Raw genomic sequence first — 25,189 nt, 5'->3', positions numbered from 1 at the left:
GTTGATAGTCTTACTTGCTCTGGTAGCTAATTGTTGCTCTGAATGCTGTGTAATGCTGGAGAATTATGCACATGGTTTTGGGGGTTATGGTCTCCAAAGAAGCCTTGGGTCTTCCAAAGAAGCCCCTTCTCCTCACATTACCTAGGGCCTCTCCCTGAGATCTCTTCCTTTTGGGGCTGAATTCTTAATGTTGCCTGGTTCACTCACTGGTGAATCTTGTCGCTGCAGGTACAGGTGCAGGTACAGCAGTCTCCGCAGCAGGTCTCGGCTCAGCAGCTCTCCCCGCAGCTCACCGTTCACCAGCCTGCTGAGCAGCCCATCCAGGTCCAGGTGCAGATCCAAGGCCAAGCACCACAGCCGGCAGCCCCCTCCATCCAGACCCCGTCTCTGCAGAGCCCCAGCCCCTCGCAGCTGCAGGCAGCCCAGATCCAGGTGCAGCACGTGCAAGCGGCCCAGCAGATCCAGGCTGCAGAGATCCCAGAGGAGCACATCCCACATCAGCAGATCCAGGCTCAGCTGGTGGCCGGCCAGTCTCTTGCTGGGGGTCAGCAGATCCAAATCCAGACCGTGGGTGCCCTTTCCCCACCACCGTCTCAGCAGGGCTCACCCCGGGAAGGGGAGCGACGGGTTGGCACAGCCAGTGTCCTCCAGCCAGTGAAGAAACGCAAAGTGGACATGCCCATCACTGTGTCCTATGCCATCTCAGGGCAGCCGGTGGCTACTGTGCTGGCCATTCCACAGGGCCAGCAGCAGAGTTATGTGTCTTTGAGGCCAGACTTACTGACAGTAGACAGTGCCCACCTGTATAGTGCCACTGGGACCATTACTAGCCCTACAGGAGAAACCTGGACCATCCCTGTTTACTCTGCCCAGCCCCGTGGGGATCCTCAACAGCAGAGTATTACCCACATTGCCATTCCCCAGGAAGCCTACAATGCAGTTCACGTCAGTGGCTCACCCACGGCCCTGGCAGCTGTAAAGCTGGAGGATGACAAGGAGAAGATGGTGGGCACCACGTCTGTAGTGAAAAACTCACATGAAGAGGTAGTGCAGACCCTTGCAAACTCTCTCTTTCCAGCACAGTTCATGAATGGCAACATCCACATTCCAGTGGCTGTGCAGGCTGTGGCAGGCACATACCAGAATACAGCTCAGACTGTCCACATATGGGACCCCCAGCAGCAGCCACAACAACAAACCCCCCAGGAACAGACACCACCGCCACCACCGCAGCAGCAGCAGCAGCAGCTCCAGGTTACTTGTTCAGTAAGTGAGACTTCTCTGTAGGGCAGCCTGCTCCCCTGGGGCCCAGGGCAACACAGAACTTTCCTGGTAACCTCCAGCACCTCTGGCTTATTTACTGCAACGATGTTGGTCTTGCAGTAATATATAATATTTATATTTTGGTTGAGGTTGGGGAGGGGGAATAGAAGCAGCAGGTGAAGCTATGCAATGAGCAGGAGTTCTGTCCTGGTAACTGGAGGTAGATGAAACGATCAATAACTGCTTTGGGGGGGTAGATGCTTCAGGTGCTTCTTTATAATCTCTTAAGAGTAAAGTTCAAGGTAAAGACTAACGGGACACACTAAGTGTTAATCTGCATTTAATAAGCTACTTTTTGCATTACAAACGAATGGATCTAGACTTTCATCCACTAGATGAAAACTAGTTTTCACTAGACTGTATGCACTAGACTGTAAACTCATCACAGCAGAGAGGCTGTGAAATTATTCCTTTTTAGTTATCATCTGTGGACACAATGTAGGTGAATTAGATGATCAAAAACACTTTTCAGAGGGCCTGTTAAAAGTGATAACCTTTGGGAGTGTCAGATGAGCCACCACTGCAATGTGATTTCCCAAAGGTATTTAACAATAGTCAAGCTTTGGTTAATTTTGTTATGGAAACTATATTGAAAAAAAATTTTAACTTTTATTTTGAAATAATTTTAGACTTACAGAAAAGTTACAATAATAGAACCCTGTTGAAATTTCAACTTTAAAATTGCTTGATTCTTTTATGTTTTCTAATTGTTAAATTTTTTTAAGGATACCACAGAGGTATGGATAAATGTATTCCTTAAGACTGTTAGTAAACTTCAGGGACACTCGTCTCATGGGACTGCTGAAGGCAGTGTGTCTCAGGGACTCCTGGGAATGTATGCAAGGGAGCTGGAACAAACAGCGCCCCTACTCAGAAACTCAGGCCATATGTAATTGGTTAAGCAAAGGCTGACCAAGTGGTTTCATAGATAATATATTAACTTAGGTGACTTTGCTAAGGACCTATTAAATATCCAGCTGTCAGGCCTAGAAGTTGAGCAAGACAGAGTCATTGCTTCAGGTAGCTTCCAGTCCAGTTTTGGAGTAAGAATGTATGATTTCTATTTTTTGAATATAAGGCAGCATAAGTGTGCTGTGTGCTCGACACACAAAAATAAACTTGGTATTCAGAAACTATCCTAGGTTAAAAAGTCAGCAGAGGCATCTTTGTGGAAAAAAGTGGTATTTGATCTCTAGTTTATAGGTTCAACTGACCAGAGTGAAGCAGCATGAATACAGAACCAGGGATGGACAGAAGGGACATGGCCTAGTGCAACATGAGAGGGGAACTATGGGAGAGGAGTTGGCATGGGAGGCAAAGGATTTATCTTCCCAAAGTGAAGAGTTGAGTTTGATCTGATTTTTGGTAGGAAATTTTTCCAGAATCCTAAAAGTTGTGATAACAAGAGTCAAGTACAGATGTGTAGAATTAATTGCACGTAGAAGAGACCAGCCTGGAGTATTGTGATGTAGCTCTGCACTCAGCTATTGCTCACCAGTATGAAGGACATCAGGGCTCTCAGCTTTCTTGGGCCTCATGGTCCAGTTCGCAAGCCAATCCTCTTTAATTTAAAAGTCCTCTTTTACTTTGTACTTCTGGACCCTGTATCGGAAGATCTTTTCTGGAGTTCATTTTAGTAGGCCTGTATTCTTCAGGGGCAATGTTTCCTTTGGGAAAGTCTTAACAGGAATGTATATCAGGTATTACCGGAAAAGGAAAAATTGAGAAGAATACCCATCATGCAGGAAAGATGGGTTCATCCATTTATACCACAGACATCCCTCTGCCTTCCTTATTAGGCTTAGTGCTATGTGCTGGGGAACAAATATGAATAGAGAGTCTCTGCCCTTGGAGTACTCACAGCCTGTGGGGAAGATAATTGTGATGTGAGTTGAACCCTAAGGAGAGCTGATGATAAAGTGTTGTGGTCCTTCACCTGCCATACCCTTTATGTAAGTTCTCTTATCACCCACTTTAAAACCAGATTTATGGTGAAACCGCCCTCCCTTGAGCTCATATGCACCTCCATCTATTGCCCTGTTTCTCCACTGTGCTTTATTCCCAGAGTTCTCGAAAGCATTATCTGCGCAAGCCGACTCTCCCTTCTAAAAGGTTTTCTCTTCAGTTGAGTCTGCTCTTGTTAAGGTTATTAGTGACCTCTTTTTGGCCAGATTTAAGAGGCATGTCTGTTTTTATCTCACAGCAACATATTAAACAACAGATCATACCTGTCTTCCTGGAATTCTCTTCTGGTGTGGTTTTTCCTCCTACCCCTACTGGTTCTTTTTCCTTCTCAGAAGAGTTTGCTGGTGGCTCTGTCTAAACCATACATGTAGATGTTCCTCAGAGCTCAGTACTGGCCTTCTTTTCTCCCTAAGGGATTTCTGTCCATGGCCATGGTTTTCAGCACCCTCTAGATGGCTGGTGCCATGAAGAGGATAGTCACTGACACTGTCTGCCAGGCACTGTTTCAGTGTTACACATATTAACTCATTTAATTCTCACATCAACTTCATGAGGTGTGTACCACTATTTTACAGAGGACGAAACTGAGACACAGATTAAACCAGTAAGACCAGAGCCAGGATTAGTATTTAGCAGAGTTGGGCTTTAGCCCTGGAAAGACTGGCTCTGGAGCCCAGAGCCTGTGCTGCATTGACGCAGATCTTTATCTCTAGACCATGCCTTTCCCCTTAGAACCTTTCGCACACATCCAGCAGCCTATTTTTCATTTCCTTGGATTTACTGAGGATATCTCAGCTTTTCATTAGCATCACCTCTACCACTGTCAGAACTTCTCCTCTGGGCACCTGGCTGGCTCAGTCAGTAGAGCATGCAACTCTTGATTTTGGGGTGGAGTTTGAGCCCCACATTGGGTATAGAGTTTACTTAAAGATAGAGAGAGAGAGAGAGAGAGAGAGAGAGAGAGAGATACGTACATACATACATACATACATACATACATACACTGTTAAAAAAAAAAACTTTCCCTCTCAGAAAGTGGTACCATCCTCCACCCATTTGTTTAAACCAGAAACCCAAGAATCATCCTTGAGTCTCCTTTCCCTTACTCTCACAGCCAGTTTCTCAAGAAGCCACTTTGGTTCTGCCACCACACTTTTCAGAATTTCTTAAATTCTCTCCACTGTCACCATCCTAGTCCAGGCCACCAGTACCTTCGCTCTTCAATCCATTCTCCATAAATCAGCAAGAATAATTTTCTTAAAATGTAAGATTGTGTCACTTCTCAGCTTAAAACTCTCCAAGGACTCCATTATAAATAGGAAAACTCTACACCACAGTATATAAGGCCCCACTTACATCAGTAGTTTTCATCCTGGTTGGGATCACTACCACCCCTACCCACTGACATTTAGACAGATGTAGAAGTTTACTGTCAAGATGCTTGGGAATGTTACATTAGTGGGTGAAGGGCACCTGTCTAAAAACCAGAAGCAAAGTACTGCCCCACATGCCCTGGCACCCACCTACTTACCTATTCAGACTCCTACTAGATTTTGCAGCTTGGGTAGATGGTGTTGCCGTTGAACAAGGTAGGGAGGGAACTCTGAGGAGAATAGTTTTGGATGGGGAAGATGCTGAGTTCTGTCTGTAGATATTAGTTTGAGGTGGTTGGTTGTAAGATGTTCACTTGGAAACATATAGTACCCCCTTGGTATATTAAGGGGATGTTTAGCTTGGAGGTGCATAGTTAGCAATCATTTCCACAAACATGGAAATCCAAACTGGAAAAGTGGTTAAGACTCACCAAGGAGATTGGTAGTTGAACTGGGAAGCGTGTCTACAGTGGAGTTCCTGGGTTGACAAACATTTAAGAACCTTGCACTGATACTGTTTTATCTCCTTGTTTAATTGAGCAGAGATAGGAAGGAGAGTTTTTATTTTTATTCATTGACAAGCAGATTAATGTGTCGTATATAAATTATTTTGCCTTCAGTTTGAATAATTTGACATTGCTTAGCCCTTTGGGTAGGCCCTGGCATGATGAATGGCTCAAAGGAATTTGTTTAGAATATAGACAAGTGAGTGAGACTCAAGAATCTATGCTTGGTATCTATGATGCTATCTATCCTGCCCAAAATGAGGATTGTGATTGAGGCTCATGGACATTTCTCTGCCCCTTTGTGTGCATGGCTTGGCTGTTAGACCATTGAGGATGGGATGGGATAACTTCCTTTGGAGGCAGGAAGGTAGAGTAGTGCCTCTTGTCTTCAAAAATGTCCTTAGGAAATAGAGCAGTATTATTGAGAAGGAATATGGTGGGGAGAAAACCAACCTTATATATAGCTAGAGAAGCCATATAGATCCTTCAGTGTTAATCCTCTCATCTTACAGTTGCAGGGGAGAGAACATAACTTGTTTGTTGTACTTCCCTTTTTCTTTTAAAAAGGATGATTTTCACCCATGACTGGATATGAGAATCACCTGGGAGCTTTTAAAAGTACTGGTGGCAGACCCCCCCCTCAGACCAATTAAATCATAATCTGCAAGGATAAGGCCCAGTCATGGGTATTTTCTAAAAGCAGCCCAGAAGTTTTTAAAGTGCACCCAAAAGTTTAATGGTCACTACTCTGGACACTTGGTATTCAAAGTGTGTTCTGCAAACCAGCTCCCTCACTTGGGAACTTGTTAGAAATGCAGAATCTCAGGTCCCACCTGAGACCTTTCAAATCAGAATCTGCACTTTAATAAAATCCTTAAGTGATTTGTTGGCACTTTATAGTTTGGCAAGCTGTGCTTTGGGCCAGTAGTTCTGAGAAATGACTGAACTTTAGAATGGCCTTTTTATGTGAGAAGGTTTTTGAAAGACTAATCTGTTTAAAAAGATTCTGGGGCCTCAAGGCTTGTATGCCTTGTCAACTGGTGCAGACCTATGGAAAAGCAGTTCGAGTGCCTTTACATTGGATTGGCTTTGGCAACGCAGCACTGGTTGCTTCTGGTAGGATCATTGGCTGTGCAAAAGCAGGTAGTGTCCCGTCACTGGCTGCTGGTCTTCTTTTCAGTAGTTTTGCAGGCCTGGGTGCTTGTCATCTGTCTCAGGATCCAGGGAACATTTGGGTTTTCCTAGCCACCTCTGGAACCTTAGCTGACATTATGGGAATAAGATTCTGCCACTCTGGAAGACGTCTGTGGGCTTAATTGCAGGTCATTTTGCTGATGGTTGCCAAACTTGGAATTAGTGTGTTGAGTAGACCCCAGAAGTATCCCCAGAAGTAGTAGTCATGACCCAGCTTGGACTCATGAAGAACTTAAAAACTTCCACCATTTTTAGCGTATTAAGAGAAGCAAGTGCAACATTTTCACATATTGTGACATTTTACTTAAAAAACAAAACAAAACAAAACAAAAAATGACATTGAACTTTCCAGAAGAAGAAATCCTTCATTATCATTACAGCCTTAAAAAGGTGGGTGGTATGTAACCCAAGCGCTTCTTATTACAGTTTAATTTTTGTGTATTGATGTTCTCTTTTCTTTCTGTATCTATTGGTAAAATCTCAAGAGGTAAAATGTTAGGTACCAATCTACTCCTGAAATCATTGTTGCACTATTGCTAACTAACTTGGATATAAATTTAAAAAATAGGAGCGCCTGGGTGGCGCAGTCGGTTAAGCGTCCGACTTCAGCCAGGTCACGATCTCGCGGCCCGTGAGTTCGAGCCCCACGTCAGGCTCTGGGCTGATGGCTCAGAGCCTGGAGCCTGTTTCCGATTCTGTGTCTCCCTCTCTCTCTGCCCCTCCCCCGTTCATGCTCTGTCTCTCTCTGTCCCAAAAATAAATAAATGTTGAAAAAAAATTTTTTTTTTTAAATTTAAAAAATAAATAAATTCTTTAAAAAAATAATAAAAAATTTTAAAATGTTAAGTATCAACATTGGGGACCCCAAAACCTCATGTCCTACTCAGAACAGTGTGAAAAAAATCTCTTAGGAGCTTTAGGGTTTCTGTTATTTGGCTCATCTTCCAGCACAGATCTTCTTTGAAATTATGTTAAATGAAATATCAATGAAAACAAAGGATACTGTAAATTAAAAAAAAAAAAAGATTCTGGGTGGAGCCTAGATACTAATTTTTGTAATTCAGAGATTCAAAAGTCCAGCCAGAGCTGAGAGGCACTGCAGTAGCCTTAGCTGTCCCTGGGGTAAGGAGTAGAACTCCACAAAATTTTTTTGGAAGTAGGACAAGTAGAAGAAAGTTGTTTTTTGTTTTTTTTTGTTGTTGTTTTTAATAAAAAAAAAAAAACCACAGGTAACATTTTTCTAACAGTATTGTGGAAGGACCTGATGGAAAACAGTATTGACACATTTTGATGGTTTCTCTCTCATAGGCTCAGACTGTCCAGGTTGCTGAAGTTGAACCACAGTCACAGCCACAGCCTTCCCCAGAACTTCTGCTTCCAAATTCTCTGAAACCAGAAGAAGGGCTTGAAGTATGGAAAAACTGGGCCCAGACCAAGAATGCTGAGTTAGAGAAGGATGCTCAGAACAGACTGGCACCCATTGGGAGTGAGTGTTTGCGAAGCAGAGAGGAGGGTGGACTCTGTCTAAAATGCAGTGGTATGAAAGCAGCTGGAGGACAAAATGGCAGAAAAGTGGTGTCGCTTGGCTCTGGGGGTTAGGGATCACCATCTGAAATAGTATGCTAAATTCAAGACCAGCAACAAGCTGGTAATGAGCAGGATTTATGGTGTTTGCCCAAAACCAGACATTTTTGTACACATGGATTTCTGGAGTCAACCTAGCAGATCTGGGCAGAGTAAATTCTGGAAGGAGATAGGACCAGTGAGTGTGCTCAAGGGCCTTCTTCCTTAGCAATATGTTCGTATTCTTCCTCTTAAAGTGTGGATTTTGGGGGGTTTTGTTTTTGCTTTCATGTCTTAGCCCTAATAACTTTGGGGGTATGTGTGGTGGGAAGGATTGTGGGAAGGAAAGCCTTGGTGTAAACAGGGCATACAGGATTACTATCTTAGTGGGTCAATTCTGACCTTAGATACAGGTGACCATTTCCATCTTAGCACCCTGATGATCAGTGTCTTCTCTGAGCCCTCCTTCTGGGGATCTGAGCAACCTGTGAAGAGATTACTGTTATCAAGATCCCCTCCCATTCACCTTAGGGGGTTACCTTTGGCTTGTGTTGCAGGGCGCCAACTGCTTCGATTCCAGGAAGATCTCATCTCTTCTGCTGTGGCTGAGTTGAATTATGGGCTCTGTCTAATGACAAGAGAAGCTCGAAATGGAGAAGGTGAACCCTATGATCCAGATGTGCTCTACTATATTTTCCTGTGTATTCAAAAGGTAGGAAACAACTTCGCAGGAACATGTTTGAGCTGTTCCCATTGGGTATTTGCTGGTTACTCAAATTAGTAAAATGATAAGCAAGTGATTATAGGGAAGTTTTCTTTCAACTATATAATAAGTTTTTAAATGTGCATCTTTTAAAATTGCAAAAGACCTAACATGTTCACTTCAAAAAAATAAAATAGACATCATATGTAATTCTGTCATCTAGAGAAATTTTTGTTAAAATGTTTGGTATATTAAAACTTTTTAATCACAAAGGATTTGTATATAACACTTTTCATTAAAAGTAAACACATGGTTTGCATAAGAGTAATTTATCCAAAATAAAATCTGGTGCTAACATTCAGCCCATTTTCTCATTGTTCCCTGCATTAACACAGAATAATTATTCGAGAGTCTAGCTAGAATATACAGCTGTAGTTGGTCTTTCAGGACATCTAACATGAAACATAACAGGGAAACTTGTCTTAGAACGGCAGTTTAAGAGAACAAAGGCGGATTTCTTAGTGTGTGAATGCTCTTGTGGAGAAACCCACGGTATGATGCAAGCACTTGCTGGTTGGGACCACCCTGTTGCCTGGGCCTGAGAAAAGTCTGCCCCCCAGTTTGTTCCTCTTTCTTCCCAGTCACCCAGGGCACTGAGTGGATTGCTTTACATGCTCTGTTTCATTCCATCCTCTCCCTAGTCCTAGAAGGCTGGCACAGTCCTTTCCATTTACAAAGAAACTGAGCCCCAAAAGTTGAAATACTCAGATGAGTTATTTAACTTACACTATAGCTAATAAGAGGCTGGCCCCAGAGCCTGTATTGTTTTTTTCCTACCACAAGACAGTGTCTTATCTGGTAGAAATAGTATTCACAAAATCTGCCCCTTTGACCCTACTCTCTAGAGTGTTGTGAGAGTCATTTCACATGATTTGAAGTGTGCTGTGGAAGCGTCACATGCTGGACATTTTTGACCTGTTGTGTTGGTTTGTTAAGGAAGCAGAAACAGGTAGGGAGAGGTAGTGATACAGTGTTTATTTACCCTGAAAGTTTTACTCAGGAGACTACCAACAACTTTTATTGTTTTTCTTTTAGTATCTTTTTGAAAATGGAAGGGTTGATGACATTTTCTCCGATCTTTATTATGTTCGATTCACGGAGTGGCTACATGAAGTTCTGAAAGATGTTCAGCCCCGAGTCACTCCACTTGGTAAGAGTCTTCCTAGTCCTTGGATGTCTTTCCCACCTGGGTTTATAAAAGATCAGCTGTTTTTGTGGCTGGCTATGACAGCATGTGGGTGAGGAGGCTATAAATCCTTGGCACCAGCATGAACTTCTGTACTGCTTGGCCAGATACTGAAGGGGCACTGCACATCAGACAGAGAAACCCCTGGTCCCAGTGTGGCCAGGACACGGGGGCATGCAGAGCCTTAGGTTGTTACTCTTCTCTTTGTTTTAATTAAAATTTATTGGGGTGCCTGGGTGGCTCAGTCAGTTAAGTGTCTGATTTCGGCTCAGGTCATGATCTCATGGTTCGTGAGTTCGAGCCCTGTGGTGGGCTCGGTGCTAACAGCTCAGCCTGGAGCCTGCTTTGGATTCTGTGTCTCCCTCTCTCTCTGCCCTTCCCCTTCTCACGCATGCACTCACTCTCTCAAAAGTAAATAAAACATTTAAAAAATTTTTATTGATTAAAATTAGAATCATTGCAAAACTTAAGAATTACGAACTCTTTTCATATAGGTTGCTCATGTTACATACTGGAGATTTTTTTCCCGTATGTTTGAACATATGTTCTACATATATAGAGCATAATTTTTGCTTTACTCATAAAACTCCTGAAAGAACAAGAGTCTTAGAGTAGAATGTCTGAGGTATTTGGGGTTTTATTTTTTAATAAATTTTTATCTTTTTAGAGCACTTTTAGGTTTACAGAAAAAATTAGCAGGAGGTAGAGAATTCCCATATACTCCCTCACACACTCTTCCCTCTATTATTTAATATTTTGTATTCATATGATGTATTTGCTATAATTGATGAGCCATTATTGACACACTACAGAAGTCTGTAGTTTACATTAGGGTTCACTCCTCCTGTTCTACATTCTGTGGGTTTCAACAAATGTATAATGACATGTATCTACAGTTGCAGTATCATACAGAAGTTTCAGGGCCCTAAAATCCTCTGTGCTCCACCTATTTATCCCCTCCGTCCCCAAATCTCTGCAATCACTGATCTTTTCACTGTCTCCATAGTTTTGCCTTTTCCAGAATGTCATATAGTTGGAATAATTCAGTATGTAGCTATTTCAGATTTATTTCTTTGACTTAGCAATATGCATTTAATGTTCCTGTGTGTCTTTTCATGGCTTGATAGCTCATTTATTTTTACTTCTGAATAATATACCATTGTATGGATGTACCACACAATTTGTTTATCCATTCACCTATTGAAGGACATCTTTGTTGTTTCCAGATTTTGGCAATTATGAATAAAGCTGCTGTAAACATTGTGTGCAGGTTTTTGGTGAAAGAATAGAGATCCCAGAGGTAGAGTCACAGAAATATAACCAACTGATCTTTAACAAAAGAGTAAAGGCAGTTTAGTGGACAAAGAATAGTCTTTCAACAAATGGTGCTGGAACAACGGGACATCCACATACCAAAAAATGAATCTAGATGGAGACCTTACACCTTTCATAAAATTAACTGAAAATGGGTCATAGACCTAAATGTAAAACACAAAACTATAAAACTCCTAGAAGATAACATAGGAGAAAATCTAGGTGACCTTGGGTTTGGTAGTAACTTTTTGGATATACCACAAAAAAGTATAGTCCATGAAAGAAAATAATTGATAAGTTGGACTTCGTTAAAATTAAAGGTTTATGCTCTGTTAAAGACATTGTTAAGAGAATGAAAAGACAAGCCACGAACTGGGAGAAAATATTTGCAAAACTTATACCTGATAAAGAACTGGTATCCAAAATATACAAAGAACTCTTAACGCTCAACAATAAAAAACAACCTGAACCAAAAAAAAGGAAAAGATCTAAACAGATTCCTCACCAAAGACGATAACACAGGTGGTAGATAAGTATATGAAGATGCTTATCATTAGATATCATCAGGAAACTGCAAATTAAAATGAGATACCACTATACACCCATTAGAATGGCTAAAATCACAAGCAGTGGCAGGCCCAATTGCTGGATAGGGAGGACAAGAATGCTCATTCGTTGCTGGTGGGAATGCAAAATGGTACAATCCCTTTATAAGCAGTTTGGCTTTTTTTTTTTTTTTTTTTTTTTTTTTTAAGTAAACATTTCCTGGAGTGCCTAGGTGGCTCAGTTGGTTAAGTGTCCAACTTCAGCTCAGGTCATGATCTCACGGTTCATGGGTTCAAGCCCTGCATCAGGCTGTTATTGGGATGGAGCCTGCTTCAGATCCTCTGTCCCCCTCTTCTCTGCCCTTCCTTTGCTCTCTGTCTCTGTCTCTCTCAGAAATAAACATGAGGGGTGCCTGGGTGGCTCAGTGGGTTAAGCATCTGACCTCATCCCAGGTCACGATCTCTCTGCTCATGGCTTCAAGTCCCGCATCAGGCTCTGTGCTGACAGCTCAGAGCCTGGAACCTGCTTCAGATTCCCTGTCTCCCTCCCTTTCTGCCCCTCCCCTATAGTTACTCACTCTCTCTCTCTCAAAAGTTAAAAAAAAAAAAAAAAAAAAAAAATTTAAAAAATAAACATTAAAAATATTTTTTAAAAAAGTAAACATTTTCTTACCTTATGATCTAGTAGTTGTCCTCCTTATTAGTATTTACCCAGATGAGTTGAAAAGTTTATATTCACATGAATATCTGAGTTTTAATCCTGGCTTTGCCAATTGTTTTTTATTTATTTTTATTTATTTACTTTTTGCATTAATCTAACAGGAATTTTAAAATGAAAACAAAATTGAGATAATTGACATAAAGCATTATATTAGTTTTAGGTATACAACATAATGATTTGATATGTGTAGATCTTGCATAATGATCTAGTTTAGTTAACATCCATCACCACACAGTTACACGCTTAACCTTTAAAAAATAGGTATTTTATTTAGTTAACTTATTTATTTTATTTAGAGAGAGAGAAAGCGCATGAACTGGGTAGGGGCAGAGAGAGAGTGAAAAGAGAGAGAATCCCAATCAGGCTCCGCGCTGACAGAGCAGAGCCAGACACAGGGCTCAAACTCACAAATCATGAGATCATGACCTGAGCTGAAATTAAGTGCCAGATGCTTAACTGACTGAGTCACCCAGACACCCCTAAAAGAAAAATTCCTTTTCAAGCAAATATTTTTTGCTTGCCTGTTATGTGCCAAGTAGCATTTCAGGTGTAGATAATATAATATTATAATGAATAAAATGGAACCTATAGTCTAATAGGGGGAAGACAGTGTATATGATTAAGTGACTTGAACCAAGCACAGGGGAATGGAAAGTTTTAAGGGCATTAGGAAAGAGTCCTTTCTGAGGGACTATCATTAGAACAGAAACCAAATAAGTGAATCACTCTACATGATGTGCAAATTTTCAAGCCAAGTGTGGCTGTGCAAACTTCGCTTTTTTTTTTTTTTTAAACGTTTATTTATTTTTGAGACAGAGAGAGACAGAGCATGAATGGGGGAGGGGCAGAGAGAGAGGGAGACACAGAATCGGAAGCAGGCTCCAGGCTCCGAGCCATCAGCCCAGAGCCCGACGCGAGGCTCGAACTCACGGACCGCGAGATCGTGACCTGAGCTGAAGTCGGACGCGTAACCGACTGAGCCACCCAGGCGCCCCCAAACTTTGCTTTTTAAAAATTGCATTGTGGAAATTTTAAGCATATATAAAAGTAAACTTGAGATAAATGACATTCCCTTGTACCCATTGTCCATGGCAAATCTTGTGTCATAGGTACCCCATCTGTTTTTTTCCCTTCCCATATTATTTTGAAGTAACTCCTAGACACTTTATTCATAAATATTTTAGTATGTTTGACACATGATGCCTTTATTATACTGGGGGGGGTATAATTCCATAATGTCATAAAAATCTACCCTTTGTTCAAATTTCTAATGTCTCAAAAATGTCTTGACTTTGTTTTGAGCCAAGGTGCAAATAAGATCCGCACATTGAAATTGCTGGTATGTCTTTTAATATTTAGCTTTAATCTTTAGTTTTCCCCTTGATTCCTTAATTCTTTTTTTTTTTTTTTTTTTTGCAATTTATTTATAGAAGAAAGTAGCCTTTTAAATTGTCAGTCTGATTACATCCCCATATTGTAGTTTAGTATAGTTTTCTGTTCCTTGTATTCACATAACTGTAAATGTTGCAGATAGTTGCAGATACAGACTTCATTGATGGGGTTTTGAATTTTGTGTTTCCTTTTTGGAAAGAGACATCATAGATGGGCTATATAATTCCATCTGATACCCATAATATCTAGATCCATTCATTCATTAGGAGTTGCAAACAGTGGTATTCTGATGTTACTATTTCTTCGTTATTAGCTGAAATACAGAGCACAACTTTCTCCTGATCACTCTTTCAATGCCTAGCAGTATAGATTATGGATTTTATAGTAGAGGCAGGATAAGGGCTTGTTTCTTCTCCTTTGTTTAGCAGTTTTTACAGTAATGAGTTGGTTCACTGGTTTCATCCAGTGATGACCAATTCACTTTTTAAAGAATCCTTGTGAACTGATGGATTTAAACATATTTAATATGGTTTACTCCATTGCAGGTAATCTTTTTTGATGTGCAGATTGTTCTGTCTTTGGCCATTTGGAGCCTCTTTAAATTGGCTTTTAAGTTCTTTTGACATGGCCCTACTTCCTTGATTTCTGATTTTCCAGATATTCCATGCTCATCTTGGACATTTTCTGTTTTCTGCCTCGGTATAGAACTGGTCAGTTCAGCATAGAACCTGGTTCCTTTTAGTGGTAAATGGTATTTTAAGTAGCATAGGGGTGTTCATTGCTTCTGGGTTGGTCATTGTTTCTAGGCCTTTCAGGGGGGCAGAACTAAAAAAAAAAAAAATCATTTTGATACTGCAGTTCAGATTCAGAACTACAAGGCTTTTTATATGATATCTCTGCATCTCCCTTCTCCCATGCCAGGAGTCCTGGTTTTTAGACACTAAAGTTCAGTTTAAGTTGTGTTAGGAAGTGGGTAAAGCTAGGGAAGAGACACTACCAGTTGGCAGAGTGAAGTGAACCCAAAGAAAATAGTGCATGCTAAGGTATGTGTGGGACCACTTTTAGCTCTGGCCTTCCCCAAACAGGGCTGTCTCGTGCCACTCATCTGCTTCAGATATTTTGAGGGCAGGGAATCTTACCGTATTGCCAGTGGGCCACAAAATAGAAGAGTAGAGATAGTGCTGCCAGAAAGAGATGGGAGTGCACTAATGGACTTAGAGGATCAGCTTTCGCAAGAGTAAAGAAGAGGAATGTGTTGGGCAGAATATTTCTTTCCCTGCTCCTAGGATGTGGCATCCTCACTGTCTGCTTGGAGAATTCTCGAAACTCCTGCAGGAGAATACTGTTTCACCAGGGCCTCAGTGCCTGGCACATAAACACTGGTACATTGACTGTTGAATGAACACATGATGGGGGCTTGGTGACCAACCTAAGTGTCATCTTCTGTTCACATAGACCTGGCTGCACAGGGCTTTTGATCAAACATTGGCCTTTGCCCCTGCCCAGCCCTCAGTTTGCTTATGAACCAGTGTCTTAAAGTTAGACCTTCCCTGTGGGAGAACCCTGTAATAGTTCTGAATATCATTCTCCCCTTTATCCAGACAGGGAATGAGAATGAGCTTGCTTTTTAGAGGTGGAAAACACAAGAGGTTTAACAAGGACACACATACTGGTTCTTTGGGCCCTTGACACCTTTGAAAAAATATGATGAAAGCTGTATACCCTCTTTCTAGAGAAGTATGCATATATGCAGAGTTTGATTTATAGTTTTGGGTGTTACACTATGTTCTTTTGCCCAATTGTAATCTTGGATTAGAGGAAGAATTAACATCAGGTAAGAATCATATAGGGTACTGGTTCTCAGGAACTTGTTAGAAATGCACATTATCAGGTCCCATCCCAGAAACTTGGGCTGAAACCCAGGCATCTGTGTTTCAAGCTTCCAGGTGATTCTGCCATTCCCTAGGGAGATTTTTCTGGTAAACTTGTACTCCTGTGTGGTCCTTGTGCCTCCCACTTCCCATCCTGCACCTCTGAGGGCCCTTCTCCCATCGTCTTGTTGTAGCAGTACTCTATTCCTCCTAGGCTATGTCCTGCCCAGCCACGTGACTGAGGAGATGCTGTGGGAGTGCAAGCAGCTCGGGGCTCACTCCCCTTCCACCCTGCTGACCACCCTCATGTTCTTTAACACCAAGTAAGTGTTCTAGAAGCTCCATGCTTAGCCACTGCTGGCATCTGCCCAGTGAAGAGGGTGGAAACTATCCAGGTAGACTTAGGAATTCCTTTGACACATTTGAGAGCATCTGGGCTACTGAAAGCCTTCAGCCCCATTTGGCTACATTTGTGTGGTGACCAGTGAGGCAGACAGCCTTGCCAGACCCCTGCCATCAGTCTTGATGTGGTTCCTCCACTAGACAGTATTTTTGGGTGTGGGCCTGCCCAGATCCTGGGAGCGTGTGCATCAGCTCCTCTGAGACACTGATGGCAGAGGCTGAGTCATGGTCTCCTCCTGGCACCCCTCCCTTTGCCTTGCTTTCACTTGTGGTGCAGATACTTCCTTTTGAAGACAGTGGACCAGCATATGAAGCTGGCCTTCTCCAAGGTTTTGCGACAGACAAAGAAGAACCCCTCTAATCCTAAGGATAAAAGCACGAGTATTCGGTACCTGAAGGCACTTGGGATACACCAGACTGGCCAGAAAGGTAGGGGCTACGGAAACAGGTGCAACTTGTCCTGCCCTGTCCTTGTGCCGGGGGACTAGTGATTAGTGTGAAGGTTGGGATTTGCTGGATAAGAATTCTCCATTCCCTTCTCCCCAGCCAGAAACTTCAAACTCTTCTAGAAGCAGAGATGCCTCAGAAATGATTGCTGCTTTTTCCTTTCATACTTTCCCTTCATGCCTCACACCATTTTTCCTCCCAATAAGTCTAGTTTGGGATGGCTAGAAGCCTAAGGTTCCTAATCTGGGCCTAAGCTAAAGCAGTCTGATGCCATGTCTCTGGTGTTGGGGGTGTGTTTTGTAGTTACAGATGACATGTATGCAGAACAGACGGAAAATCCAGAGAATCCACTGAGATGTCCCATCAAGCTCTACGATTTCTACCTCTTTAAATGGTGAGGAAGCTTTATGGTGGCTGGGGGACTGTGTGTGTGTGCATGCATGCACTGTACCTGTATACAAAGGCAGTCTTTAGTCACGAACTGAGAGTAAATACACACTTCCCAAAAGCTAAATATAGAAGCAACCTTACTGGTTTCCCAAAAACATGTGGAATGACCAGCATTGTAATTTTATATGGTCCCCTGTCTTGGAGAGGGGAATGAAGGTAGAGGGAGGAAAGTATAGAGAAGGGGCTTCCATCACATAGCATAGCCTAACATCTTCCTGTCCTTGACCTTTGTCACTAGCAACATCAATCTAGAGGGGATTCGTTTTCTTTGCTTTTGCTGTCTTGCCCTTTCAGTTTGACATGTCATCTCTACAGAAATGCCAAAATGATATTTCTGTGCTATAGTTCTTAACATGTTACTTAGACTAAAACCTTCGGTGGTTTTAGTTTATTATATAAAGAAGAGTAATCTTAATGTTGCCAACAAGGCCTTTCGTATACTTCCCTTGCTCATCTCATGTCCATGTAGCTCTTGGCTCTCTAGCCATGCTGGCTTCTCTCCACTCAAGGACCTCATGCTCTCCCTACCCACAGGCCTCAGCATAGAAATTTTCCCTGTTGATGGGGCGCCTGGGTGGCTCAGTTGGTAAAGTGTCCAACTTTGGCTCAGGTCATGATCTCGTGGTTTGTGAGTTCAAGCCCTACGTCGGGCTCTGTACTGACAGCTCAGAGCCTGGAACCTGCTTCAAATTCTGTGTCTTCCCCTCTCTCTGCCCCTCCCATGCTCATGCTCTGTGTCGGTCTCTCAATAATAAATAAACATTAAAAACATTTTTCCCTGTTGGGCAGGCCCTCCCCACCCCCTACGGGCCCCCATATTTGGCAAGTTGGCTCCTATCAATCCTCTTCTCAGCTTTATTAGGGAAGCATTTCCAGATTCCCTACCTGTTCTTTTGGGCTCTTTCCTTTGTAGCATTTATCACTGATTGTCATTTTGTGTGTATTTATCTAATTGTTGACTATCTCTCCTCTTACCTGTAAGCTCCATAAGGTGGGAAGTCTTGGATTTTGCTCATTTCTTGAACACCAGCATCTAGTGCAGACCTGGCACACAGTGGCCCTTTGATAAATCTTGAGTGGATGGGTGAATGTAACTGTTTAGACAGTGACATGTGCTAATAAGTACAGCAAAACATTGAAAGGGTAGAGTGTGAGCCTAAGTAAGGGTCCCAGCATCTTAGCCAAGCTGGGAAGGCAGATAGAGTCCCTTAGGTAAAATTGAGAATTGTCAATGGATTGGGTAGAGGCAGACAACATGAGGAAAGACTTGGAGATGACCTTGTAAGTGGTGAAATTGGTTCCAGGTGGGATTTAGTTGGACTCAAGAAGATGAACCCCACATCCTTAGGTGTCACTCAGAGATATTCACAGCTGGCAGCATGTAAGGGAGGAGTGGAAGGGAGGTAGCCTATTACTGACATTTGCAGTAGCCCCAAAGGAGGTCCTAGAGGTAGTATGTGTTGGCTGCATGGAATTCAGTAGCTATGATACCATACCTCCAAGAGCTGCTGTCTTCCCAACTTTTGCAGACAGCATCTGTCCAGTAGATTCCAATGTGGGAGGGTTGAGACTATTGTGGTTTTACCCAGCTTTTACTGATATATTTTTCAGCCCCCAGAGTGTGAAAGGCCGGAATGACACCTTTTATCTGACGCCCGAGCCAGTGGTGGCCCCCAATAGCCCAATCTGGTACTCGGTCCAGCCTATCAGCAGAGAACAGATGGGACAGATGCTGACTCGGATCCTGGTGATACGAGAAATTCAGGAGGCCATTGCAGTGGCCAACGCAAGCACCATGCACTGAGATGCCTAAGCCATGGTGCAAGGGAGATGATCCAGGAAAAAAAATGGACAGACTTTCACACTAAAGAAGAGGCCTCCATTTTTTCTTTTTTTTATTGGTGTAGTTATGAAGCCTTTCAGACTGCTTCTGTTTAAAATGTAAAAGGAAACTTTGCCTCCTGTGCGTCTCCGTAAATCTGCGCAGATTCCTCAGCCCCTGGGGGTGCTGGGTTTCCTGAAAAGCCAGATGTCCTAGAAAGTGGCTGGCTGGCTTTTTCTTTTTTTTGTCTGGGGCCTGGGAAAAGGGCTTGGACTGTTAGGAGAAATGTGGCCCGTTCCCTTACCCTAGAAAGATGGAATTAGTGATGGATGGACCCTCCAGGGAATCTCCCCAGCTGGCTTCCACTCTGACTGGCAGACGTCGCTGACCACAGGGGAGCCACCGTCTTTTTCTTTCTTCATGCTCAGACATAAACTTAGCATCTTAATGGAAGGAAAATGAGGGGAACTTCAATTATGATTTATTAAAGACAATTTCTATTACACCCTCCTTTATGACAAGTGACATTTTAGATGTTAAAGTAAAAACTTTACCATGCCTCTTTTTTTTTTTTTTTTTTTTTTGGCCTAGCATTGAGGCCTTAAACCTGAGGCTCCTGTGCCTGATGGAATTCTTGTAACATACACTTGTGTATCATATAAAGATACCACTCTGTTTCTCTTATGTATTCTTAATCTAGTTGTTTATTAAGAATGACAAGCACGTCTTTTCAACATGCTAGTGAACATCGCCTCTTTATTTGGGAGGATCCTGGCGGGCCAGTGGAAGCAAAGCCTTGCCTGCTAATTGAACGGGTCAAGGTCTTGTGGGAGGGAGCAGACACGGTAACACCCAACTACAAAGCTGCAAGCCCTAGTGTTTGTTGCGCGCATGCGCTCCTTCGGTAGTCCCGCCCCGAAGTCGCGTAGGCTCCGCCTGCTCGCACTGCGTCCTGACGTCGGTGACGCGCAGGGCGCAATGACGATATCGGCGGGTTTATATTGGCGCGGCCCAGACGGCTGAGGCCTCTGCGGCGCGGTCTTCGGACACACGCGGCTTTGCCCGGTGCTGGCTATGGCCGACTACCTGATTAGCGGGGGCACGTCCTACGTGCCAGACGACGGGCTTACGGCACAGCAGCTGTTCAACTGCGGGGACGGCCTCACCTACAAGTGCGGGCCTAGCGGGCTCACCTGGGCGAGGAGAGGGGCGGCGCGCTGCGGTGGGAGGCCGGGTGGGGTTTTCCACTGAGCCCTCTGGGACTCGGGCGTGGGGACAGGTTGCGGAAAATCCCACATCATCTCCGGCTCCATTTGGTAGATCTGAAGTGGGGCGGAATGGAGGAGGCATCTTGGCAGTGCTTGGGATTTCAGACTAGAAGCTCCATTCTGTCGGCACATGGAGTTGTCAGGATGCCAGGGTCGCTGTTGACAGCTAGGTGGCAGAAAAGGTCCCCTATCTGCATCTCCACCTTGTGATTTGTCTTCCCTTAATGTGACACGGGCTAGGGCACTGCCTTTTGATGTGATCAGTGGGGATGGAATCTTAAGCCGCCCTAAACCTGAGCCTTACTCCCAATTCATTCCCCTTCCCCATAGTGACTTTCTCATTCTCCCTGGGTACATCGACTTCACTGCAGACCAGGTGGTGAGTATCGCCAGAAACTGGGTCCTGAACATCAGGTTAGGTAAGGTACTCCTTTGCCTTGTCCTCTCAGCTACCAAACCAAATTGGGCTTGGGGGTAGATTCTGTAGAATAGTCTGATTGGCATGAATGTCATGCAGGGCACCTGATTTATGGGGATCTGGTACCACCCTGAGGCATATGAGGTGCTTTCCCACATTACTTGGCTGTATCTCCTCAGGACCTGACTTCTGCTCTGACCAAAAAGATTACCCTGAAGACCCCACTGGTTTCCTCACCCATGGACACAGTCACAGAGGCTGGCATGGCCATAGCAATGGCGGTGAGCATGACGGGATGTAGGGACAGAAGGAGGGGCCCCCACATTGTTCCCCAAAGGCATATAGAGTCATGCTGCTCTTACTCTTTACTTTTTTCTTCTTTTTAAAGTTTATTTTTGAGAGAAAAAGAATGAGTGGGGAAGGGGCAGAGACAGGGGTCAGAGGATCCGAAGTGGGCTCCGTGCTGACAGCAGAGAGCCCTACGTGGTGCTCAAACCCATGAACCTGTGAGATCATGACTTGAGCTGAAGTCAAGATGCTTAACCAACTGAGCCACCCAGGAGCACCTCTTTGTCACTTTTTCACTATCTTCTGTTTATCATGCAGCTTACAGGTGGTATTGGTTTCATCCACCACAACTGTACACCGGAGTTCCAAGCCAACGAAGTTCGGAAAGTGAAGGTCAGAAGGGCAAGGATAGTGGTCAAGAGCTCCTGGGAACTGCATTGAGGTGGAGTGGGGGGTGGGAATGGGGGATATATTCTGATCTTTTCCCCACTTTGGGGTTCAATTCTTGAGAAGACTATGAAACCCTGTGTCCTTAGTCAACAGAAGAGGACCAGGTGGACAGTACCTACAGCCCACCCGTGTTTCCTATTCCTGGGTTTGAGTTGTGATTTGGTCCTGTGGCACTGCCAGAGGGGGGAGTTGGCACAGACCCCGGGCTTCAAACTGGTAAAGGCCGTTCAGAAATATTCTTACCATCCCTTCCAGAAATATGAGCAGGGATTCATCACAGACCCTGTGGTCCTCAGCCCCAAGGATCGAGTGCGGGATGTGTTTGAAGCCAAAGCCCGGCATGGCTTCTGTGGTATCCCGATCACTGACACAGGACGGATGGGAAGCCGCCTGGTTGGCATCATTTCCTCAAGGGACATTGATTTTCTCAAGGAGGAGGAGCACGACCGGTTTTTGGAAGAGGTAGGTGCTACTGACAAAGCAAAGCCAAGCTCTAGCAGCCAAGGCTTAAGACAAGGTTTCTGTTGCCTGAATGGCATCTCTGGGGGCCTTTGCAGTCCAGAAAAGATGAGTGCCCAGCCAGGTTTCTGATCCCTTCATGGGGTTCGTGCATCTCTTCCCCACCAGAGGCTCTGAATGGGCCCGAATGTTTGCCACCCCCAAGGTGCAGGCAGTACTCAAGGATCAATTTTGACCTCCTCTTCCAATTCTCTTGTCATTGCTCTGGCATGGCATTTCTTTCTCCACTATGTAACAGGAGGCTCTGTGTACCATGTTGTCCTTTCTACTGAATTTTCACCCCTGCCACTATATTGCTGCACAGACTGTTGGGTTCACTTGAGGAGGGTGGTTTGGGTGCAGGTGTGTGATCATGGTGGTGTTTGGAACCTCCCTCCTGTATTAGGGCAGGGTCTGTTGGGAAGTCTGGTGTCTGGCCTTTTCTCATAGCTCCCCTTACTGCTAGATCATGACGAAGAGGGAAGACTTGGTGGTAGCTCCTGCAGGCATCACATTGAAAGAAGCAAATGAAATTTTGCAGCGCAGCAAGAAAGGTGAGTCCTAGAGGTGGAAGGGTTCTGGAACCAAAGACCAGGGTTCTGATTTATGTATTTGCCCTACCTCCAGGAAAGTTACCCATTGTAAATGAAGATGATGAACTGGTAGCCATCATTGCCCGGACAGACCTGAAGAAGAACCGGGATTACCCACTGGCCTCCAAAGATGCCAAGAAGCAGCTGCTCTGTGGAGCAGCCATTGGCACTCATGAAGATGACAAGTATCGGCTGGACTTGCTAGCCCAGGCTGGTGTGGATGTAGTGGTTTTGGTGAGTTGTCACATAGGCAGGGTAGGGTGGTAGGGGCAGCTGTAATACCAGTCTCACTGGGACTTTCTTTCTGTCCCAGGACTCTTCCCAGGGAAACTCAATCTTCCAGATCAACATGATCAAGTACATCAAAGAGAAATACCCCAGTCTCCAAGTTATTGGAGGCAATGGTGAGGCAAGACTGGGCACTGAAGGACGTGGGGCAAGAGGAGGGAAGCTAAGCTCCCACTTAGACCTTCACACAAGCTTTTCCCTGTTGTAGTGGTCACAGCTGCTCAGGCCAAGAATCTCATTGATGCTGGCGTAGATGCCCTGAGGGTGGGCATGGGCAGTGGCTCCATCTGCATCACCCAGGAAGGTAGGAAATGCTTCAGCAGGCCCTCAGAGACTCTGGCTTCAACAGGGCCCTTAGTCCCAGATGGCCTGAGCCAAGCGCTCTTGTGGGAACAATACGGAGTCCTCCAATAGGGGCAGCCCCAGGGCCAGATGGGCCCCTTGGATGGGTGACATGCTGGAAGACGAGCTTGTCATTCCTCACCTGCCATTCCCTCCCACCCGACCCCTCACCTAGCCTGGCCTCCTTGCTCCTGCTCTGCACCCTCTCTAAACTCTGGTCTGTTTGTTTTATTTAGTGGCTCCCAAGATCCCTCCAGACATAAAGTCCCACAGCCCCAAATGCCCTTCTACTGTCACGGGCTGCTATAGTAAGTCCAGCCCGGCCCACTGGCCCGGCCCAGCTGCCCACTGCCCGGCTGCTTGGTTGACTGTAGCTGTAGCTCCCGGGGTTTGTGGTGCTGATGGGTGGGCAGGGCAAACTGAATGACAGACCATGGTTTTGGGGGCTGCTGGAAAACACAGCTCCCTCCTCTTCCCGGGGTGCTCATAAGGCAGGATCTCCTTCCCAGGTAGGCCCTAGTCTGCCCACATTTCCTATAGTAGGCACAGCTCAAGAACCAACAAGCCACTCTTCCTTCTACACAACCACTCCCCTGATCTTGCCCGAGCTGCCAACTAGGCAGGAAGGGGTGGGCCTCTGGGTTACTAACTGCACGGTGACCCCCTACGTCCACTTGATACCAGGTGGGTGGGGCTTTTCCCGGCTGCTGACTGCATGTGCCTGAGGCTGCCCTGGGCCATGCACACATGCACGCGCACATGCAGGATTGAGTGGAGGCCATCACAGCTATTTGTACTGTTCAAGGCAGATGGGGCAGCAGCCATCCCAGACTTGACTCTCTCGGCCAAGCTGCAGTCTTGGTCCATCTGTAGCTGAGAGCTCCTGGGTGCTGAGTTATGGCCACAGGGCCCCTTGCCTGTCCCCATTAATTCCATCCACCCATATATTCCTCTCTCAACAGTGCTGGCCTGTGGGCGGCCCCAAGCAACAGCAGTATACAAGGTGTCAGAATATGCACGGCGCTTTGGTGTTCCTGTTATTGCTGATGGAGGAATCCAAAATGTGGGCCACATCGCTAAAGCCTTGGCCCTTGGGGCCTCCACAGGTGAGGCCCAGCACCCAGGGAGTTTGGTGGGATTCTTTCCCTAATGCCACTCAGAGTCTGCCCCCAGCACTCCCATCTGTCCATAGTTATGATGGGCTCCCTCCTGGCTGCTACTACTGAGGCCCCTGGCGAGTACTTCTTCTCTGATGGAATCCGGCTAAAGAAATATCGTGGTATGGGTTCTCTTGATGCCATGGACAAGCATCTCAGCAGCCAGAACCGATATTTCAGGTGGGACAGGAAAGTCAGTTATCCTGTGCTGACAGCCTTGTACTGGCAGCTTCATCTATGCTTTGACCTTGCTTGTGTTGTCCTGCCTCTCCCCACAGTGAAGCTGACAAAATCAAGGTGGCTCAGGGGGTGTCTGGGGCTGTGCAGGACAAAGGGTCCATCCACAAATTTGTCCCCTACCTGATCGCTGGCATCCAGCACTCCTGCCAAGACATTGGTGCCAAGAGTTTGACCCAAGTCCGGTAAGCTTGGGGAGTTGAACATGGGTAGAGGGGGTGGTTGAGGGCCAGCTACCCACATCCGACATCCGTCCCTCTTCAGAGCCATGATGTATTCTGGAGAACTCAAGTTTGAGAAGAGAACATCCTCAGCTCAGGTGGAAGGTGGTGTCCACAGCCTCCATTCGTAAGTGACCAGCCCTTTTGTACCCATCTACCTTCAGAGCAAAGGTTTTTGCTGTGCCTCCTTCCTCCTGCCGCACCTCACAGCTTGTTATTCTGCTTACAGGTATGAGAAGAGGCTTTTCTGAAAAGGGATACGGCATACCCCCTTGGTTTTTCAATAAAAGTTTGGGAAAAAAAAAACAGTGCCTGATCTTTGAGGTCAACAAGCAGGTGTGGCTGTGCAGCTGCCACTATCACAGATGCACACAAACACAACACCCTCATTTGTGGGGAAAGCCTCAGACACTGAGGTCAGGATACTCCTTGGATCTGGAAGGAGGAACTAGTTCTTGATTCAAAAAGTCCCTCCTGAGGCAGCTCACAAGATGAGTCTGGCCAGCTCTGACTCACAAGAGTGCAGTCTCATATTATGGCTACTTAGGACAGGTCATGGAACAGTCCATGGGGGCTTTGGACTGGCACTCAC

At 44.8% G+C, this 25,189-nt stretch overlaps 2 protein-coding genes across 9 annotated transcripts in view; both read left to right on the top strand.

The window, feature by feature from the left end:
• Positions 1-19,573, top strand: part of QRICH1 (glutamine rich 1) — a 53,818-nt gene extending 34,245 nt beyond the window's left edge. For all 7 annotated transcript variants that reach the window (XM_047831232.1, XM_047831263.1, XM_047831240.1 and 4 more), the window contains 8 exons: positions 229-1,266; positions 7,670-7,847; positions 8,482-8,636; positions 9,723-9,837; positions 15,931-16,039; positions 16,396-16,547; positions 16,869-16,959; positions 18,627-19,573. In XM_047831232.1, coding sequence (XP_047687188.1) covers positions 229-1,266; positions 7,670-7,847; positions 8,482-8,636; positions 9,723-9,837; positions 15,931-16,039; positions 16,396-16,547; positions 16,869-16,959; positions 18,627-18,819 — 2,031 coding nt within the window. In that variant the 3' untranslated portion in view covers positions 18,820-19,573. The remainder of the gene's footprint in view (positions 1-228; positions 1,267-7,669; positions 7,848-8,481; positions 8,637-9,722; positions 9,838-15,930; positions 16,040-16,395; positions 16,548-16,868; positions 16,960-18,626) is intronic.
• Positions 19,574-19,813: 240 nt separating this feature from the next.
• IMPDH2 (inosine monophosphate dehydrogenase 2) lies at positions 19,814-24,892 on the top strand. Of its 2 annotated transcripts, XM_047831301.1 has the most exons (15): positions 19,814-20,009; positions 20,436-20,484; positions 20,703-20,804; positions 21,130-21,204; positions 21,517-21,723; positions 22,226-22,313; positions 22,387-22,586; positions 22,666-22,756; positions 22,849-22,944; positions 23,219-23,290; positions 23,945-24,088; positions 24,175-24,319; positions 24,418-24,561; positions 24,641-24,724; positions 24,827-24,892. In XM_047831301.1, exons 1-15 carry the CDS (start codon positions 19,912-19,914, stop codon positions 24,846-24,848), a joined length of 1,617 nt encoding a protein of 538 aa, XP_047687257.1. In that variant the 5' UTR covers positions 19,814-19,911; the 3' UTR covers positions 24,849-24,892. The 2 variants fall into 2 exon arrangements, with proteins under 2 accessions (XP_047687257.1, XP_047687268.1); XM_047831312.1 differs by lacking the exon at positions 23,219-23,290 and having other exon boundaries at positions 19,818-20,009.
• Positions 24,893-25,189: the final 297 nt, after the last annotated feature.

This window comes from Prionailurus viverrinus, chromosome A2 (genome assembly GCF_022837055.1).
Source record: "Prionailurus viverrinus isolate Anna chromosome A2, UM_Priviv_1.0, whole genome shotgun sequence".
Lineage (NCBI taxonomy): Eukaryota > Metazoa > Chordata > Mammalia > Carnivora > Felidae > Prionailurus > Prionailurus viverrinus.
Note: the sequence above shows the minus strand (reverse complement) of the source record. Positions and strands in the feature narration are given on the sequence as shown.